This window comes from Zootermopsis nevadensis, unplaced genomic scaffold (assembly GCF_977971745.1).
Source record: "Zootermopsis nevadensis isolate Lab colony 2312 unplaced genomic scaffold, Znev_1.0 Znev_ptg000022l, whole genome shotgun sequence".
In the NCBI taxonomy this organism is placed as follows: Eukaryota; Metazoa; Arthropoda; class Insecta; order Blattodea; family Termopsidae; genus Zootermopsis; species Zootermopsis nevadensis.
Window position 1 is genome coordinate 19,888,914 of NW_028259154.1, and position 21,178 is coordinate 19,910,091.

The 21,178-nt window shown below is 38.4% G+C and overlaps 1 protein-coding gene across 3 annotated transcripts in view; it reads left to right on the forward strand.

Annotated features, from left to right (window-relative positions):
• The window catches only part of LOC110832267 (protein O-mannosyl-transferase TMTC1-like), a 214,944-nt gene that overhangs the window by 149,802 nt on the left and 43,964 nt on the right, over window positions 1–21,178 (forward strand). For all 3 annotated transcript variants that reach the window (XM_087353257.1, XM_087353258.1, XM_087353259.1), the window contains exons 7-11: window positions 282–385; window positions 9,898–10,087; window positions 17,098–17,219; window positions 17,479–17,643; window positions 17,749–17,862. In XM_087353257.1, the coding sequence (XP_087209383.1) occupies window positions 282–385; window positions 9,898–10,087; window positions 17,098–17,219; window positions 17,479–17,643; window positions 17,749–17,862 (695 nt within the window). The remainder of the gene's footprint in view (window positions 1–281; window positions 386–9,897; window positions 10,088–17,097; window positions 17,220–17,478; window positions 17,644–17,748; window positions 17,863–21,178) is intronic.

Sequence of the window (21,178 nt, forward strand, 5' to 3'; positions counted from 1 at the left end):
AATAATTGAAGCACACATGAAGACCAGCTGATGGAAGCAATGGGAAGCCGTGTTTTGTGTTGTATCTCAATAAAGAAAATAGGTTTTTTGTTCCACTCAGTACGGGCCTTCGATTTCGCATCGTTTATCTTGCGTGGATTATCTTTTGCTTCAAATACAAGTTACGCGACGCTGCGTCCAGATTAACGATTTATTCGCCCGTATGAATATGCATTGGTTCTAGTTAAAGTTCCAGAGTTTGAAACGTGTAACCGTAACACATTTTTGTTTCTTGTTTGCAGTTAAGCCTGTTGTTGGTGTTTCGACTGGCGTTGCTGCAAGGATCGCTCCCCAAATTCTCGAACCAGGACAACCCAGCAGCTTTCCACCCCTGTCGACATGTCAGGTTAGCCTCACTTCATTACTCCACCCACTTTTTTTTTTTTTTTTTTTTTTTTTTTTTTTTTTTTATGTACAGTGAACTTCAAATTTTATTTCTCCCAGAAAATGAATGTTTAAGTAAAGAACACGTTTGACGCAGTTGCAATACGTTCACGATTTTAAGTTTATGTGATTCGCTTGGGAATGATATAAGTGCATAAGTGACGCGTTATTTAAAATATATGTACTTGCAGACTAATTGCATATAACGATTTTAAAAATATAATTACCATAATCTGTCGCTATATCATACGCCCAACAGATGCAATTGTACATTATCATAAATTCTGTTCAGAAAAAGTGTCGTTATGTTTGTTTTTTTTTTCTTTTTCTTTTCTTTTCTTCCTGTCTGACGACAGGTCCATATGAACAGGATCCTTTTCTCGGACTGGGACCTGTTCATATACGTTCTTGGCAGATGATCCAGAAGTGGTTTGCCATTGCCTTCTTCTGTGTGTGAATGGAGTAATTGTTGGGATGCCACGGAGAAACCGGGGAAGAAGCCCCCGGAGGAAAACTCCGTGTTGCCTAGACCACGGCCTTGCCCAACACAAGTTATAAATTCGGGCACCGCCGGGAATCGAACCCGAGACCCCAGGATTACAAGGCCACCGTGGCTATTCGTTATGTGGTATTAAGAACTAAATAATTTATTGTAATAGTTAAAATCTGGAACAGACTGGGTAATACAGACTTCAATATATATTTAGATTAAAACTAAAAAGTAATGAGTGTTCAGCGTATTTTATTTTGATGTCCCGAACTTTAATATCGGTAATAAGCAGTCAGGATTAGAATAATACACGTTTTGTATTTTCAACGAAGTAGTAACGTAATTGATGGATATGAACAAAAGTTACATCAGGCAGACAATCGATTAATTATTATCTGTCATACGAAGTATCGTCGAAATTCATCAGTAGTTTGGAAAGTGAAGTGTATATGTTGTATAAATGTGAGATGTGTGGAGAGCCTTCGTGGATTCATCTTGCATGTTGAAGTCCAGTGGCCGGGTCTTTTGAATGTCAGGAAATTTCTTGACAAGTTGAGTGACTGTTTCTTTCTGATGTCGGCATCTGCTCGGAGTTAAGTGTAATTATATAGTTATTATTTCTTTCTTGCAAGTACAGTGTTTAAAAAGTTGATAAAATATAAATCTCTAAAATCATTGTCGCTCATTAGGAGTTGACACATCGAACAAGATCGACGAATTGAATTGAATTGCGTAATTTTGAAAGAGATCTAATGAGAAGGTTAAATGAAAGAATATGTCTGAAAAATGGGCGTTTGTGGCTGGCAGCACTGTCCGGTTAGCCGCCCAGAAACGTTAGGGAGCTTGACCGCTGGGGGTTGTATAACTTTGGGCGACGTGAAAGAGATAGGGGGTGGAAGGGTATGCATAAAATTGATGGCAGGATGTAGTTTGGACCTCGCACAGTCGATTGCAAATGCCATGTCACGAAAGGTTAACAGTGCCATTTCTCCCTGGGGGCTCGTCCTAATACTACTCGCCGAAAAAATATGTGTAATGTACTCAAATGAAAATCATTCTTTAGTGAGTTAATTTCGATAATGGTTTTAAAATGTGGCTTTAACATGGTACCGAAACGTGTTAGATCCTACATTTTTCACAGGATACACGCATCGTTATTCTATAATATCACTCTATTTGGCAATTGCATTTTTGTCTCCCTTTATGATACTAATAGATCAAACTGGTTTATACTTATTACAGATAACTCTCGTTATACACGGGGGTTGGGTTCTCCGAATCGCCGCTCACAACGAATAGACGTGAAATAAAAATTATAATAATCGCCACTTTGATGTTAAATTAGCGCTAGAATTCTTTGATGTAAAGTTTATAGTCTGTATCAGATTTCCTGATAAGCCTGGAGAGGTTTCGACGCTTTAAAATTTGGCCGCCGATAGCATACTGATGCGCCCCATAATAATGATATTAATCGCGGATAGCAAAAGTGCAGAAATCACATTATGCTGCACACTCGTAGTGAAATAACGTATGTAGAGAACGGGTGTGTAATCGAATAACGTTAATCTCATTTATTCACTTTTACGCTGTTTTGCCTTAGAAATGTTCAGAACAGTGGCCCTTCTGTTTACTTCGATGGAGAATAAATGCTCAAAGAGAGACCACAGGTGTTGGTACAAAACTGTAAGATGGTAGATAAGAAGAATTATGAAAATATGATCCACATTTATTAAATTTTGTCTTAAGTATTTTCATTGTGTTAATACGTAACGCTAGCCACGGTGGTCTAGCGGTTAGAACGCTGGCCTTGTAATCCTGGGGTCTCGGGTTCGATTCCGGGCGGTGCCCGAATTTATAACTTGTGTTGGGCAAGGCCGTGGTCTAGGCAACACGGAGTTTTCCTCCGGGGGCTTCCCCGGTTTCTCCGTGGCATCCCAACAATTACTCCATTCACACACAGAAGAAGGCAATGGCAAACCACTTCTGGATCATCTGCCAAGAACGTATATGAACAGGTCCCAGTCCGAGAAAAGGATGGAAGGATCCTGTTCATATGGACCTGTCGTCAGACAGAACACTAAATAAATAAATAAATAAAATAATACGTAACGAGACATATTATTTTAAGGCCGGTTGCCTGAAACACAGTGGTAGTGTTGCTACTTAAGGTTTGTGTTTTAATACGAGTTCCCAACGTAACATTAATTCTTACTGAGTTACAGAAAATCGTATTCAGCTATCAAACCGCCATTAATAATAATTCAGACAGGCAAACAATGATAATAAATACATATACAAAAACAAACAAACTAAACTAAATATATAAATGAATATTTATAATAGATCAATCAAACGCTTCCCGTTTTGAGTATAATATAACCAATTACAGGCAAACACTGTTATAATATACATAGTTAAGAGTATAACAAATACTAGACCCTTTCCTGTGCGGAGAAAGTGCCTTCAAGGGAGACAACTGACTTCGCTGAACATGATCGTGTTCACAAAAGCATATCCTCAACCAGTTGAATTCAGTCAATGCCCTCACACTCTTGTCCTTAATCTACAAATAGTTCTCCCAACTGGTTTCTTTGCTTAAAATTTTCTGACTAAAATTTGTCGGGATCATTGCGTACCGTTGATCTGATTATCCGAACGACAACACTTGATGACAGTGTTAGCTAGCAATGACATAAAATTCTGAAAGAAAGCTCGTTTATTTAGCTAATTCTCTCTTAATGGTAATTATGCTGTTGTTCTAGCCACGGGTATCTTGGCATAACTGCTGATATGTCAGACCACAAGCCTTAGTTTTGATTGCAGATGTTACGGTTTCCATCGATCTCCAGCTAGCTGCTACTAACCTCAGTTTCATAGACTTGATTGTTCGCGTGACATGCAACATTAGAGGAGCTCCGGTAATGATTATTTAGCCCCAACCTTCCTCGTTTTCTCTCTCCCCTCACTTCAGCAGTCAAGCTAAACTTTGTTCTAAATTCAGTCCGGTTCGGTATTCAACAGAGAGTAACGTTAATATTTCAAGGTCTGATTCGTTTTATTTTAGATCTGTGTGCATTAACAAGCGTCTCTGCAGATGGAGAAATTATTTTGAAAAAACAAATTTCAGGTCATTATACTGAATTTAAAAGGCAGTGCCAAATTATATCATACGTTACAAACCAAGTGTTTCCGGTCAGAACTCATTTAAACTACTTTTCTACTGCAAAGAATATCAGCCTCACAAATCTTACGTTTTAATTTATAATCCGACAGTAAGATTTATTTTTATTGGTTATCGTGTTGGGCTCGTGTGTAGATGTTCGTAGAATCAAATTGAACTCGGTTTATAATATTTTTATTGCTTGTAAATAAGTTAAAAATTGATATTTTTGTCACTTATTATTATTATTATTGTTTCTTTTAGTATATTCCCTCTTATCCTTCTACTGCTGATATCCTCACAATCGACCTGTTTTCCACGCATGCGTCAGCAAACTGAACGGTACAACCAAGGTGTAAGTAAGTCTATTGGAACTGACTCGACTAGACTTATGCGCAGCCAGAAATTAGTGGCCTCTACAAAATAATTAGACTGTATATGTCGTAAAACGGATTTATCTAAAATGTTTACAGTGTTCTGTAGGATATTTTCTAAATCGTTCTCAGTGCCGAGGTAGATTTATCATGCCACAGAACGATAATTCGTTTGCAGAAGGAATATGAAAGTAATGGTTAATGCTGGGCCATTAATGTGATATCGATCTTTTGTTTGTTTGAACTTTCACATGGTCTTTATTGCATTCCGCTCGTAACCTTTTCTGTTCGTCACACTAACAGGTGAGGGGGCGTGGTGGTTCGGAATGGACGAGGAAAGCAACTGTCTCCCTGCTTGTATATCAGAACGTTCAGTACAAAACGTTGCACAAGTCGTATAACTGCTCTACTAAATGACATCCTTTGCTAAAGGTTGATATATTACTTATTTAATGACACTGTATGTATTTTATGATTTATTTAAAGTCGAATGATGGTACGATTACGTTAGGGCAAATGAAGAGTAACATAATGTTATGTTATAATAGAAGCAAATTCCTGCCAGTGAAAATTTCTGACGGTGAAACTTTGACGTACCGTACGTTTTCGGACACGGATTCCCTTCAGATATTAATGGTGCTGGAATCCCAATTTCGAATTCTGGCTGGGGTAACTACTCATCAATGTAAAATCTAGCTAGAAGCTGTAACTTTGGGCTATGAATAATAAAGGATGAGAAATTTTACAGAAATGATAATTGTAAAACCTGAAACAAAGAGAACACTTCAGACACCTAGGAATGTATCGGTGAGTAAATACATCTTAAATAAAAAAAATGTCGGGTTCTGGACTGAATCCAGCTGGCTACTTCTGCGGTCCAGAAGCGAGATGTTGTTGATAACTTTGTCAGGAATCTTCGGGTTCTACGAAAGAATGGGCAATTCTTCCATCGCAGGATTTTGCAGGAGAAGCTCTGTACTAAATTTACAACTCACCCCATGAGTTTCTCATACAAAATAAAAAAAAATAGACAATGTATTCAAAATCTGAAAGACAAGATATTCCTATAAATCGTTTATCGTTATACATATAAGCGTATATAACCATTGTGCGAATATTGTGGAGGGAAGTTCATGACACAGTGTTATCACCCGCATCCTATTCCAGTGGTATTACTAGGCTTGTGTTATGTACTACCGCGTCATAACATACAACCAGTTTTCTTTCCAAACCGCTGGACGGTCGTCCTTGTTTATACCAGCCATCATTCATCCTATTTATTCCTCGAATGTATATCGTCTCCCTCTTTTGTGATATTCAGCTGTCTTTTTATAAACGCGCCCTGAATGTAGTCCATTCTCCTCTTTCATATAATGTGATGCCATGTCCACTGAGAAACCTGCCATTGTTGTGTCTAGATCTAAATTGTCTATCGGTCTCAAAAGATGCCAGGTCTCTATGGAGACGAACTTTGGAATGAGGACTACAGGCTTAGTGTGTTCAAAAGAAATTACTGTTAAGTATCGTCGGAAAGTTTGGCTGCATCTGGATAATGAGAGTTTGATGCTACCATTTCTTCTCCCATGGTGTATTGGATAGTTCCCCTGCTTCGTATTATTCTGGAGACCCCTAGTACGAATCTCATCTCATCTCCAATATTGCCTGGAATTCCGATTGAGTTCGTGTGTTTTCCGGGTATTATTGGATTAGTAAATATTTATGAAACTTTGATATATCATGATCATTATTACAAATTGTCCATAACGAGTTTCGATCTACTATATTATCCTTTTATTACAGTGTTAATTGTTTTAATTTTAATTTTGTCACATTTTTATCAGTGTTTCAGTTTTTAGTTTGTTAAAGTGACTTTCGATTACTGCAAGTATTCGTGTTTATATATTTGTAGATGGTGGTTATTGGATACCGAATTATACACTGCAATTTTGGTAAGGATATTTTTTTAACATACAATTTCAGTGTTAGAACATTAACTGTATTTACGTCATTTATCCGCTTGTAATTGTCCATAATCTAGAAACTATAAGTCTTCTTGTCAGGGTCTGATTTTGAACCACAAGTAACTCGACGACACTACTCGTAAATCGGTTTCAATTTAGGTACAAACGGTTGTACCCACGCGTAACGTTACAAGGCCAAGACTTTTATGGAGACGACACTTATCAAAGATAAGTGAATTTTTTACGCATTCATACCGGATGTTAGACCAAACAGTGTACTGGAATCAGGAGTGAATTCCGGTAAAATTAATATTTCTACCGCCAAACTGAAAAACTGACACAAATGAAATTGCTGGAAGAGGAAATTTAAAATTCATATCTGCGATTTTGATAAATAGGACCTATTGCAAAAGCTTGTCGAAACTATTACCCATTGTCAGTCTAGCTCGCTTGGAAGAATGAGAAAGATATGGGAAAATAAAATTAAACCTTTGAAACCGAAGCTCGTCTACGTAATATTTACAAAATTCAGTTCTTATCTGAAAGGAAACACATCGCTTATCCATTAAAAAGATCATTTATATAACGTTGTTTAATGAATTTATCCGTCTTTAAATTAATTACTTCGTTTAAAGATTGTTTTATATTTTCTAGCGTGAGTAAGAAAAGTAATTTTAAAATAAAATGTATTTATTATTGTACTTCAATGATATGCCTACCTATCTAACATGTGTTCATGATTTCATGCTTGCTTCCACGTTATTTAAATGGGAGGAGACTTCGCGGGAAACATTCAAATAATTTAACTCGGCTCTCGACTTTTATTTTCAATGTTGTTTTTTCTGTTACTACATATTTTGAAGGGAAAAGGACAAAGTCGATAAAGAAGAGAAGAGATGGGGGAAAAGAATGACGATAGAACAGACAAATTAAAGGAAGGGAAAATATAATTCGTTAAAAGGTTGGGAGAGGATAAATGTGCAAAGAGTAAGGGAAAGTAAGATAGAAATAATTTTCAGTTGAATTTAAACAGCCTTTTAACACTGCTTAACGTATAAAACGGCCTTGCTTAAAAGATTATATTACATTAAGCCTGGTGTCAAAACGACTACCTACGTTAACGTTATAATGTTACATGCATGATAGAACAGAAGTTGGTAGCTGTACTGAGAATTTCCTTGACGATAGTATCGAATGTTGTTGTTAATACAAATTCAATGTAATATCCTCAATACGTATTCTCGTTAATGGGATTGCACTTTAAAAATTGGTTACATGATACTGCAGTTGAGCTAGGTAATATGGGATGGGGGAGGTTGAGTGTACGGGTGCTTTCAGTGTTATTGCACGCGCCAGAGCGTCACCATCAACATATTGTAACCTGTCAAGCCGCCACTCGGTAAAGCAAGGTAATAAAACTATGTATATGCATGAAACGTAATCCGAAATTGAATTTACTTTTTAAAAAGTAAACTGTTTAACTGTAAACTTTATAATTGCAAGTTGCATCTTTTTCACAGTAAACTGCCAAATAGGCTTATATGTCAGAATGATTGTCTCAGAACCAGTAATTAATTTATGGTACGTAGTATTTCAGGTTCTACGGCAACGCGCATGAAGACGGTTGTGTTCTGGGATGTTTCGCCTTGCAATCTGGTGGATATTGACCGATGTTACAGAGCAGTTTACTGACTCCATCTTCAGGGTCTTGATGATAAAGGGGATTAAACTCCTCAGACACCGGCCACTTTCTAAAACGCTAAGTGACGCAACATCCCAGAATACAGCCAGCTTCAAGTTTTACTATATTTATTTCAATATCAGATCCAAAACTACATTTTCTTTTCCTGACATTTGTGGTGAAAAACATAACGAAAGGTTACTGAGGAGACAGAAATTGCTGACGTAATATTTTGGGGTGTGCTAAAGGTAAAAGCGGAGAAGAGGAAAATAATAAGATGAAAAGTATGTACTAGCAACGTCAGCAAATGTAAGAGAGGGCATGTCAGTCCGTCTACCTGTGGATGGGCTATACGATATCAAACCTCTTCAGTTCCAAAACAAAACAAAAGAAAAGCAGACGTAAGATGTGGTTTGAACTTAATACCCACTGACGTGAAGGACAGAAGGATAAAAAGATGTGTCGGTGGTTGTCAAAGACATCAAACCAGAACTTGAACAATATGTCCATGTTTTTGTCCAGGAAATATTCCAGGAGGTACAAGTTTTATGCGGAAGCTCGCTATACTGAAACCAAATTTTGTACAAGGAGTTGATCAGTTATTATTCTTAAAATTATTTGTGAAATTTAGCCCTGGGTGAGACCAGTTTATTCGAAATCGTGTTTAATTCTGTGCCTGAAATTTAGTGCAGTATGTGGCATTTTTAAAGCTAGAAACACATGGCAACGTCTTATACATTTTAACAAAGATCTTTCATAAGATAAATTTTGCCGATCTGTAAAAAATATCTCTTCAAAATCAAACCTTGGCGTTTTGTCGCTAAGGAAAGTAACATCTTTACGGGCAGCTAACAGGACTTCGCTCCACCGAGGGTAAGATGTGAGACACCACATCGTGAGCTGCGTGGTGCTGAGGTTGTGGTGACACTGTGGCTAAAGATGTCTCCAGGACACGAGGCAGCATCTCGTCGCATTCATGCATTCCACCCGAAAGTTGTAGTGCGGGTGCTTGAAGCTTCAAGCAATGTTCCTCCGAAACTATGGTACATTCTTACGAGTTCACATGGCGTTACAGCCCAGAATACCAGCATCGAAAATAGGTTCATATATTGTACTCTTTGCCAAATATTTTACGGTCATCAGATTAAGGAAAAATTATTAATTTATGGCAACTATAATTTATCGTTTAACATGATCAGAGTCTGTCGTATGCCTGAAAAAAATTGAGGGGTACAATGTTTTAGTAACAAACCCTGAATAAATGTGAAAAACTTATCTGTAACTGAGATTCTTAAATACGTATAATGTGATCAAGAATTCGGGTGGTTTAACATACAGTCCACTATTGCAATTACTGTAATCAATGTTATTATTCATTAAATTATGGGAACTTCTTGAATAAGCATAGTGACTATCTTTGTCTTAAAATTGATCTTGAAGAAGGGAACTTCCTTTTGAATTTTGTTACCGTGAATATGTCCGTTCTGACTTATAGCCTTTCTTTGACAATAAAAGTCGTACTGTTGCCAAAATTTGTATTTTTTGATTACAATCATCTTGATACTTACCACCGTGAGATCCTGAAATCTCTCTTCTTAATGTCGTTTCTCTCATGCAGTAGCATTACAGTTGAGATTGAAAGTGCATTGTGTTTGGTTGCACTTTAATTGGAGGATCGTTAATCGGCCTGGGCTACTGACATTAACCACTAGCCGCGGTTCATCGTGGCTGCACCATAATCTGTGTGTATTCCCTCACGTTTTCTCGTAATGATCTTCATCCTCGCAGTATCACTGTCGGTCTTGCAGATTCCTGACGTTCTGCTATCTTGCGGCGTTCAACTGCTGGTTGCTGTTGTGCCCGGCCACGCTCAGTCACGACTGGCAGATGGGCTCCGTGTCGCTCGTCACCTCTCTCGCAGACTCCAGGAACATCGCCACTTGTCTCTTCTTCGGATGCTGCATCCTAGTCGCTTACAGGGGCATCGCCGACTTCGAGGTAAGGCACTCGAAAATACAATTTGGCAAAGTATCTCCACTCCACTCTGTGTCCAGGATGGTTTCCCTCGTTTCTAATATTGCAAGGTAAATGAAATAGACCAAAATGGTCGTCGTAGGTTGTGTAAGCAGCTCAGAAGAGGGAGACGTTTTAGTGGGAGAAATACTGAGTTGAAGAGAAGCGGGCTGAGATAAGAGGTCACTCGAAAGACCTTGGCGTTAATGAAAGGATGATATTAAAATGGTTTTTAGGGAATTAATGCTGGAGATCGCCGATTTGATCCGGCTGACCCGGAATAGGGGCTGGTGGCGTTTGTGTGGACACCGAAATGGAAATTCATGTTCCACAAAAGTAGTAAATTTCATGATTACCTGATCGTACTACAAGCTCCTCAAGAATCACTCTGCTCCATGGCATTACCGAGTTAGCTAGTTAGAGATGAAGAGGGGTGGATAAAATTAATCTTCTAATTATTTATTTTTTTTAAATTACCACCTGATTTTACGTACAATAACTGTACAGTCTGTCCGCGTACCGTCTTTATGGGGTTTCGTTTCATTTTGAAAATAAACAGCAAGGTTTTCCTAAACAATGTTAAAAATCAAAAATATGTTAATGATGTTCTAATTCTTTTGTAGTATTCAAGAACCGCGTTGTCGAATACTATCCAGATGAGACTCGTCCTCTAAAGCAGGGGTTCTCACCCCTTTTTCGCTGGCGTACCACTAATTCTAGTTTAACGCACTGATTGTACCACTAACCAAGTGCGTTCAGGGAAAATTTATTTATGTTAATATTATCTTTTGATTACATTACTTAGTTCGCGTACCACCAGTGGTATCGCGTATCATAGGTTGAGAAATGCTGCTCTGCAGGATTAAAATGTGTCTTAGGGTAAATAGGTCAGTAAGTTGGAAGGTTGACAGAAACTAGCTTCATATCATGCTCAGTTGTGCACGTCCATATTAGCGGCTTTAAATCCTTGGAATTAAACTTGTAATACGAGAGAGTTAGTATACCGGGACCGCTTTCTGTAGAAAAGGGGTTACAACTTTTGAAGTATAATTTTACTAACTGCTTCAAGCTTCATCTTAGGTGCCAGTTACGTTATTCTTAAACAGGGATATAAGTAGCCTCTATCTTCAGAACTCAAAAGTTTGGTGATTTTGTCGCTCGTCCTAATACCAAATGCCTGTTTTTATCCTAGCTATGACTTCACTTATCTATTTTCCTCACGTTTATATTTTACATAATTTGAGGTTACTCGGTGGTGTGTGTTGTATTATTGAAATGTTGCTGATTCCTATTTAGGGTTGTAGAGTTACCGTTATAATATAACAGTTACACTAATGAAAGGACATTTTGAAAACTATAATTGAATAAACATGTCACTAATACTACAAAATCTACATGAATCTGGTTCATGTTTTGGAAGTCGAAGTGGGAACTAAGACAGATGAAGAATAGAAGCTACGTACGTCAGATTTGTTACGTTGCTGATTGGAAATCTTCGAAGACAAATTTTACAATATAGGAATAAGTGCCAGATTGAAATTGTGCCTAAACACGTAAATATCAGACAGTAATTATTATTGTTAAAGTGAAAGAAAGTTTTGGGATTTTTTTTTTCGTTTCTGCTTAATACTTTTCTCTCGTCAGTTCGAATGTGGCTAAATAAGTGATGCACATAGAATATGAATGTAGAAAACGTCCTCTAAGACGTCTGCTTGCTTAACCGCGAAGCAGATTTGACGATATTATTAAAGTAGATCTTAGAAATGTGTGGTATGAGGATTGTAGAAAGGATGGAACTTGTGGTCGTTTGAGGGCCCTGATACCGGCCGCATTGTAGAAAATCCACGTGTTTTCATTTAATTAATTGATATAGTTTGTTACTAGGGGACTAAATTATCGTTGTTTAAACGTGTTTAAATACATTTCAAATAGGAATTCTCGATATGACACAGAATCGCCACAGGTTCGTGTATGTTACGTTACTGCGTGCCTTCCTTTGCTCGTTTATGGGCGAGAACATTGCATTCAACCTTCCTGAGCATCGGTTTTATAAGCGGTAGGGATTCCGTTCCACTTTGACTCCTGTCGACTATGTGAGGATGGGGTATGTGTGGTCAGCAGATGAGCAATGTGTGTGCGCGTGTTTCCCCATGCTTTCCCTTGCCTTCTGGCTGCTGCAGTGGACGTTGAGGATCGATACTGAGAGAGCACAGCAGTAGTGACAGAACTACTGTATGGAAGCAGCCAGCCCGACTTTGTATCAGTGGCGTGCATTCCGTAATTACCACTTTGGTTAGCTTGATGTTTCGGGACCACCTCCATAATTACTGTGCTCTAAGTAAGAAGGTGTCTGAGAAAGAGAAGGCGAAGGAAGAGGTCTGCACCCAATACGCACTTTCCAGGTAACAAACAGTGACGTGTAAGTATCGTAAAATATAAAAGTTTGCAGATCAGGATAAAGATAATCCAGTTTGTGTATGATTTGAGGACTTTAAAGGGTCAAAGGTCATCCTTTGTTTCTTAATCCATGTGCTCTGTAATTTTTTTAATAGTCTAGGACAGTGGTATTCAACCTTTTTTTGTTCGCGTACCCCCAGATATAATTTCTCTTCAATTTCGTACCCCCAAAGTTGTTGGTGTGTAATTCAAGTTATGCATAGTATATAATCTACATCTAAAATAAATTAAATTACTGATTATTCAGTGTTTACCATAAAATAATGTTTTTTTTAAATTTCACGTACCCCCTAGGATGTCTTCGCGTACCCCAGGTTGAATACCACCGGTCTAGGAGATACGTTTCTTTGAATGTGGTCGACATGTTGAATCCAAATACTTTAACATTTAAAAAATTCGTCCACTACAGATTCTGGTTTTTCGTACTTCTAAAATGTTTAATATACACACAATAAACTATAGCTACATATAATTAATTAAATCCGTAAGATGAAAGAGAGTCACTGAATTTAATTTAGTTTATAATTTACATTCTGGACGGTCATCATGTAGAATCAGAATTTGTAAAATTTTGCAGTTTTTATATTTGTAGCCTTTTCTATGTGTCTTCCATCTTATGCCGACGGTACGATGAATTAAGTGGATTACATAACACGAGAAAGAAGAATGAAGCCGAAGGGGGAAGAAACTTTGGTAGAAGGCGTGAGCACAAGAAAGCTGAACCCAAAGTCTTCTTGTCTTTGATGTTCTGGAGTTGGTGCTAACTTGAGTTGAATTATACATACAAGAGAAGAGGACAAGTTGGCCCGCTGGATAGATGATGAGTTTACTGCCATGGAACTGCTGCCTCTACTCTCGTGTCCTATTCAAGTTCACTGTGAAGGTTCCAAAACCGGTGCTTCATTTAATTGGCTTTGACTAACGACGCACTGTTTGTTGTACTACAATGGTCTCTGTGATATATCAGATGGTGTTCATTAATTTCAGATTGGAAGGGCGGTTATTATACCCCACTTTACGAAACTATCTGTAACAAAATGTCTTTGCTAGGCACTATTAAATAAAGTTCAGTTTAATGAAGGTACTTAGAGCAAGAAGGTCAAAGTAACGAAAACTTTCTTAGTACCACGTAACGCAGTCGTATTAAAACATAAATAATTTCGTACAACCTAAAGAATTTACATAACTCTGGCTGGTAACAAAGAGTGGTTTCCAATATTCTTTGTAAATACACCCTTAAAAGCTATAATTTTACCAAATGCCTTTAATTTCAACATCAATTTAAATTTTGATAATGTAAACAAAATGACGTTTCGAAGGATTTTCCTTCGTTCTAAGCTACTAAGGAAAGACAGCATCTCCTTTGGTCTCAGGAGACCGAGCTGCTGCACACATCGTCTCAGCAACGTTTAAATTTATTCCTGAGTCACTTACATTCTTTTAAAATATTTGTTTTATTTTCAAACCGGAAATAAGCTTTGAGTCCTCTTACTCTTTAGAAAATAGTATTAAAACGAGGTAAAACGCCAAAGAACTATGTGTGAAATTTCCGTATTGTGGCTGTTAATAGTAAAAACATGGTTCTTATACTTGAATAAAATGTCAATTGGACCCACAGGATTGTCGAGTTTTGTGGCCCGTAGATTCAAAACTCAGGACAATTGAAGGCATAGATATCAGAGGAACGAAGGAATACCAAATTTCTAGAAATTCAACCTATAGGCGGTGGCTTCGTGCTGTGTTACAATTCATGTCTCATGAAAAGTGTTTCGTACAGAAATGTTCTTTATTCAGGTACGTAAATCTCTGTCATCTTATTTAACAATCTTTTCAGAAGCTTCTCCTAGTTTTATTGTAAACATTGTTATTCAGAATTACGTCTACTTATTTGAAGCTAAATGGGACAATTTAGCATCTTGAGATCACACCATAAATAAAAAAAATAGCGTTTAAATATGTGCCGATAAAGCAAACGAGCGACATGTAAATTCTCATCAAAATGCAGAAAAAGTTCGGTCGATGTCTGGGGAAGTTGGGTAGCGAGTACAGGGGTTGGTCTACTCCATTTTGTCGGTCGGGTGGGATGGGATAAATATGAAGGCAGGCCGAAGGGTGTAATTACGGTGATTATGGTGGTGTTGACTCCAAGAGGGAAACGTACATCCGCATGCCTTTCCGTTAGACCCCCGTCGTCTTCCTGACACTAACCCCCACTGTCGCGGTTACCCCTACCTGCAACACATCCGTATCACAGCGAAATTTGCTTTATTGGAACATTTGTTCTCTCCTGAGTATAAGCAGTCAGAGTTACTATAAAATATTATAATTCACGGACTTTTCTTATCGTAGTAACATGAAATTAAAAAATAAACATTGGTGTAAACTTGAGGATAATATTAAAATGGAATCTGAGTAAATAGCGTGGGATGGTTTTGGACTGGGTTAATCTAACTTCGGATTCCGTAAAATGAATCAAGTTTTTCATTATCTACCTGAATTACCAAATTTCTCAAGGACTGTACTACGTTGAGTAAATTAGGAAACTGTAAATGATTACCTGTGTAGGCCTATTGTTTTGTGGTTATAATTTTGCTTGTTTCGCTGCTCCATGAAATTATTCGCCACAAGTGGCAACAATTAACCAGGCCCGTACATGAAATCTGTGCAGAATTTCACCATCCAATCCTCAGCAGCCTCTTTGCATAGACAGAGTGCCTGTTCAAGCTAGAGATGTACATATTGACTAGTACCTACAGTAGAATGCCAGACTGGTCGACCAGCCGTCCCCGTGGCAATCAAAACCGCCCCTCCTTACAACCCTACGCAATTAGCGGATTTGTGGTGGGATCTCTGTCCGTATTCACTTCGGCTATAGTGTACTATGATTATGTTCCAAATTTAGAACGTCAACATTTAATGCGAGTACGATGAGATAAGAGGCTACATTTGAGCCAGAGTCGGGCACTACGTAGTTCTGAAGGTAAAAACCTATCCCCCCCCCCTCACTATTCGGGGCTCTAAAAATAAATCCGCTTTCTTCGACGCCTTTTAATGAACGTGTTAATGCACAGGGTATTTTGGCGACTTGAAATTTCGCGTTATTTATCCCGCGAAAAGGCTTGAGCAAACAAAGACTAAGCTTCTGTTATTTCAAGAAAGCTCAACTTTCTCTTATTACGAATACGTGAATGCATTTGTCTTCCCACTGCTTCAAATGTATCTTATTCTGTTAGGAGAGGAACCGTATGCAAACAAGATTCTGTTTTGTTGCGGTGTGACATGGAACAAAGAGGGAAAGTTCTGCGGCTTGTTTCGACTGATTACGGGTGAATGCTAACCAGGTGGGATGGAGGAACCTGTATGATGGGAATAAAAGGGGTTGTGCAGAGAAAATTACAGGCTGAGTGCAGCCTTGATTAGAAGCAGAGTGAGATAAAAACAAAAGAGAGGTTAAACAGAGAGAGGAAATGAAATAATTAAGCTTAATGTTAATAAAAGGAATCTGAAGAGACGGTGGCAGCGAGAAATACAGATTTGACTTTGAAGTTGTCGTTCATGATTGGCTATGACATTCCGATCACGTGATCGAATAATTTCGAAATGTTTCAGCTTCTTAGAAAGAAAGGTTATAATCCATTCCCCATTATCTTTTATTTTAATTAGAAATCGTCAGACTTCGGAACTCTCAGTGCGTCGTATGACCTTTGTGTTGCAGTGTTGCATAAAACCGTTGCCTTGTTATTAAAAATCCTTCGCTGTCAGTGACAAAGAGATTTTAAAATTCCATTTCAGATTGAAATGGCTACGTAACTCAGAAATTTCAAAGTGATAAAAAGTGCCTCTGTACCGAAGCTCCGCCCCATGAAGACGTATGTGGCAATGGACGTAAACTTTATACATTCCTATTCTAGAGTGAGCTGAGTGGTCAGCTTCAATTTCAGCTGCTGTAACACGCGTGGAATAAGAGTTGAAAAGCACGTGGACGTGGATGGAGATTGTTGAAACCTATACAGGACTGAACTTCTGTTCAGTATCGGTGTTGAACGTAGTATTTCTCCCTATGATAAGACCATGTACTGAGAGTGATTGACAACAAAGTACTAAGAGGAATATATTATTACTTAAGAAAGAATAAGATGCAGGAGAAAGGCGAGAGCTACGTCCTCTCTCTCTCTCTCTCTCTCTCTCTTTTAAGTTCACATATTCTTCTCATCAGGGTGATGAAACTTGTCTCCATGATGATGGAGGCAGCAAAAGCCTGTGGAACGTCGGTAAACTTCTACCAGACTACACGGCGCTACAACCAGGAACAGAGCTATCTTCGATTTAATAGTTGTTATTATTTATATGTCATATTCCGTATTGTCTTCTAATTCACCTTTTTTTCTTTATAATATTTGTTTGTATCCAATTATTTATCATCACTATAAAAAAGTTTTATAAATTATAGATCATCGGCTCTTCTCTCTTGGGATTCACCATTAAATCAAAAGGGTTCTTACTGCAGCTGTGTCCAATTGTGTTTCGCTTATTTGCAGCAACAGAGGCATCCGCCCTTGCTGCTCGGAGGCCTGTTCCTGGTGCTGCCTTTTCTACCAGCAGCCAACCTCGTGGTCACTGTGGGCTTCGTGGTGGCGGAGAGAGTGCTCTATATCCCCAGGTGAATACACATTACACAGCCGGCTCGTTGCTTTCGTGAAAGATTTATTTGGTGTATCGTAATTATCTGTGGATCTTCTGGTTCCTCGAGAAACTTTCGTGCCTTCCCGTGAGTGCCAAGCTTGTTTGTATTTACCTTGGAACATTCGATTGGGACAACAGCCACGAACGTAAAACTCTGTCGTAATTTTCACTTATTCAGAAAACAAGGATTACGTTTCGCCTTTAAATGAATTCAGAGGCGTTGTTTCTCTGCCCAGCCTCGGGATGGTGCTGCTGCTTGTGTATGGCGCCCAGTTGCTTTGGGGCGCGTTTCTGCGCCAGAGACCTCTGCTGCTGTGTGCGGGGGTCGTACTGCTCGTCGTGTTCTGCGGACGAACTGTGGCCAGAAACAAGGACTGGGCATCCCGACAGGCGCTCATCAGGTGAGATCATCTTCATCGCATTTCGTCAAAGAATGGTGGTTCATCTCCCCGGCACTTGGACAGGGCGAGCAGTGGTGAGCTGATTGCAGTGTGTGTGTGTTCCAGGGCGGGTCTGAATGCGCTACCACACAACGCCAAGCTCCACTACAACTTCGCCAACTTCCTGAGGGACACAGGACAGCTGGATCTGGCTACTAAACATTACAGAGAGGCGCTTCGGTGAGTGCAAATTTCGCTAGGAAACTTTCTACTTCTTTGTTCGATCCGTTCGATTCTCGCAAGTTATCGGGAATAGTTTCTACATCGACGTACTTGGTTCATGTTTTCTATTGTAACTGAGGCTATAGTAACTCCAACGTATAGAAGCCTTCTTGTGAAGCTAACAGTTGCTCAGGAAATCAGAAAGTTACCCAACTTTTATGGAACCTTGAAAATCATTACAGTTTTTCATTACTCCGCTACTAAAACTTATCCTGAGACAGATGAATCAAGTCGGATCCTTATATCCTACTTCTGTGATACATAATTAATATTAAGGCCTGTGTTTCCAATTTATCTACTCCCTTCAGATTTCTGTTTAACATTGTTCGTGCATTTCTAATTTCTATCATGCGTTTTCCATATTCGCCTATTTAATACTCCTTGAACCGATAACTTTAATAGTTACTGTAATATTTGGCCAAGGTTCCAAAAATTGCATTGAATGAAATTACACAAATTGGAGGAAACATATTTCAGAAATTATATTTGATGTTAGATATGAACTGGAAGAATTCTGGGCTGAAGTGTTTGTGATCACAGTAAATATTCTGACGAATTGAACTTTTTCAAAGAATTTCTCCTTCCTTTAACAAAGATTACTTCAGTGCGTGTAATTTCATCACCATAACTCTAGTGTATGCGTAGAGTGTTCCTTTACTAGAGGACGTAACTTGGTAATCTCAGACTGTTGTTGTGATCGTGGATTCGGAACCTCTTCATGAAATCATTCAAATCGATAACAGAAAGGAAACTCGTAATTTTTATTGTCAGTCATGCATGTATCTCTCCGATTTTAATATTATGAAGGTAATAACTTGTAATTACTCGCCTTTTATAACAAACCTAACCTACATAACCTGATCTAACCCAAGGTAAGCTATTCTAACATCACCTTTAATAATATTACTCAACCAAATTTAAGCTAGACTAAACTAAATCATACTTTCCGCCCATCTAATTCACCGTACTTAAATTTTTGTAGTGTCTCTGTGATTTTAAGAAACACGTCACTTCTAATTGGGAAGACAGATTAATTTATGAAACCGCGTACTTTCACCGCCTGAGACGAAAATAAGGCTTCCGTCTTTCCCCACACGAATTTACCGACGTATGAGCATACGTTAGACAGATGTCTATATTACATGTTAAATTTCGTATTATATTTACTGGTATAATTAAAAAATATGAAGTTAGCTTACAGTGTTTACACATTTTGTTCAAATATAAAATCAAACCTTCTGGGTAAAAGCTTGATCCTGCACCGCTTTCATTTAGCCTTAAGCCCACACAGATAATTAGGGACAAGAGCCATAAATTGATTCGTGTAATTCCACGCACCAGTGACTTTTTTCATCACTATAACGCTCTATAGCAGCTTGAGTGGTCCAAAATGGTATTTGGCATATACCACAATTGAATTCGCAAACATTAATAAACATTGTCTATTGTACTCAACTTCCCAATACCCCATTTCTATCCCTGAAGTAATTTTCATTTCATTTCATTTGCATTTTCACTTCGCCATGCGTCCGATTAGGGCTATAGGATATACCGCGCAGATAGTTCAAAATGTCACTATCAGCGGACAGCCAGACAGTGAAATCCTGAAGACTAATTATACAGGGTTGAATGGAGAGGGTGGATTATTTGATTGAGGCATTGATTACTCGTTCCCTGACCTCTTCCTACTATATTTAGAGAAACTATGCCATCAGCGCGCCACCACCGCATAGTCATATAACGTAGGAACAACCACAGAGTTATGTTTTATAATTCAACCACTTCCACAATAGCGTTTTACTGTATAGACGTTAATGGTTTTTCGAGATAGAATGAGGGCAGATTCTTGTCGTTGTCTGTTGGAAATTATTACGCCATAAGGCACAATCCTGAATGGAATATGCCACGTACATTACTAAGACCTCTACCCCTATACTGCAAAATCATCCGCTCTACATCGGGGTATCTCTTCACGCCCAAGTACGAGAAACCATCTTAAATCATTTAAACATTTATGCTCGTGACAGAATTGGGTGCTTCTCTCTCATAATCCCCCAGTATTCGTAGAGGCTCTATGAAATTTATATAAACTTCAAACTGTGTGTAAGGCTAATGTATGCGTAACTTCTTTTCTGTTTTATATTAATGCTAAATTTATTGCTTATACGTTAAATTGGAACAACAGATAACTTAATATACCATTCGATATTGCGTGTGCTGGTCATCTGTGTGTTTCTAAGAAATATTCACTGTTTGTCACAATCGACTGTCCTCTTGACGCTTTCCTCCATCATCGCCCTGATGATGGAGACAGCAACGACCTCTGAAACGTTGGTAAATTCCTTTAACACTGCGTGGAGCTGTAACCAAGAAGATATCCATCTTTACTATTAGATTTCAGTCTGGGAATTAGTTTCACTGCTACGTAAAGTCGGCGTAGTAGTTTTTGGCCGGTGGAGCTGGCGGACGGGCCTACTCCGTGTACCTGACGTGGCACGGTCAGTGTATGTCTTTTGTTTGGGCACAAATGACTCGCTCCTAGCCTTCGCCTTGAATATTCCACCAGCCAAAAACTACTCCGCCGACTATAGTAAATGATTGCTCTGATTTAAGCTAGAACTGAACTTACGTTTATGGTCTTGTACCGAGTTAATCGTTCTATAAAAGTGGTACCACGTTGTTGAGGAGTAGAAACCTGTTTTATAACAAATACTTTCAGTGCATAGACATATAAGACAAAGTCGCCTCCTAACACTGTTCCTTTGTCATCATTACTATATCTCACAGAGGTTATATACGTATTCTGTCACCTTGTCTGTCCCTTTTCGTTCTTATTCTTGAAAGGAAATTTCCACTGCCTTTGAGGATGAATCTTTTGTTACAAATAATGATCTTCGTAAAAGTGATCTCATTACAAATTCAGTGAATGAATTGTGAGGCATCCAATTAAATCTAGAGAATTACTTAGCTAATTACTAACTCAGAATCTGTGAAGAGGAACCTTTGATGTCATGCTTTAAAATATTCTGTTAATTGAAATGTATATTAGTAGAAATGTTGCATAGGGATGAAGCAGGAAGTTCTGTAGAAATTTATATCTTGCACCGCGTTCTACAGAAATTATAGCGGTAAGTCTCTGAGCCTGCCCTCGGAAGGTACCCCGTTAAAATCTCTGCAAAATAACCGGCTACTCTGACAAGGGCTTTCAATGTTTTTTTCTTATTCTGCCTAGGCGCGTGCCTGGATACTGACATTAAATGGGCCACAGCCTTCT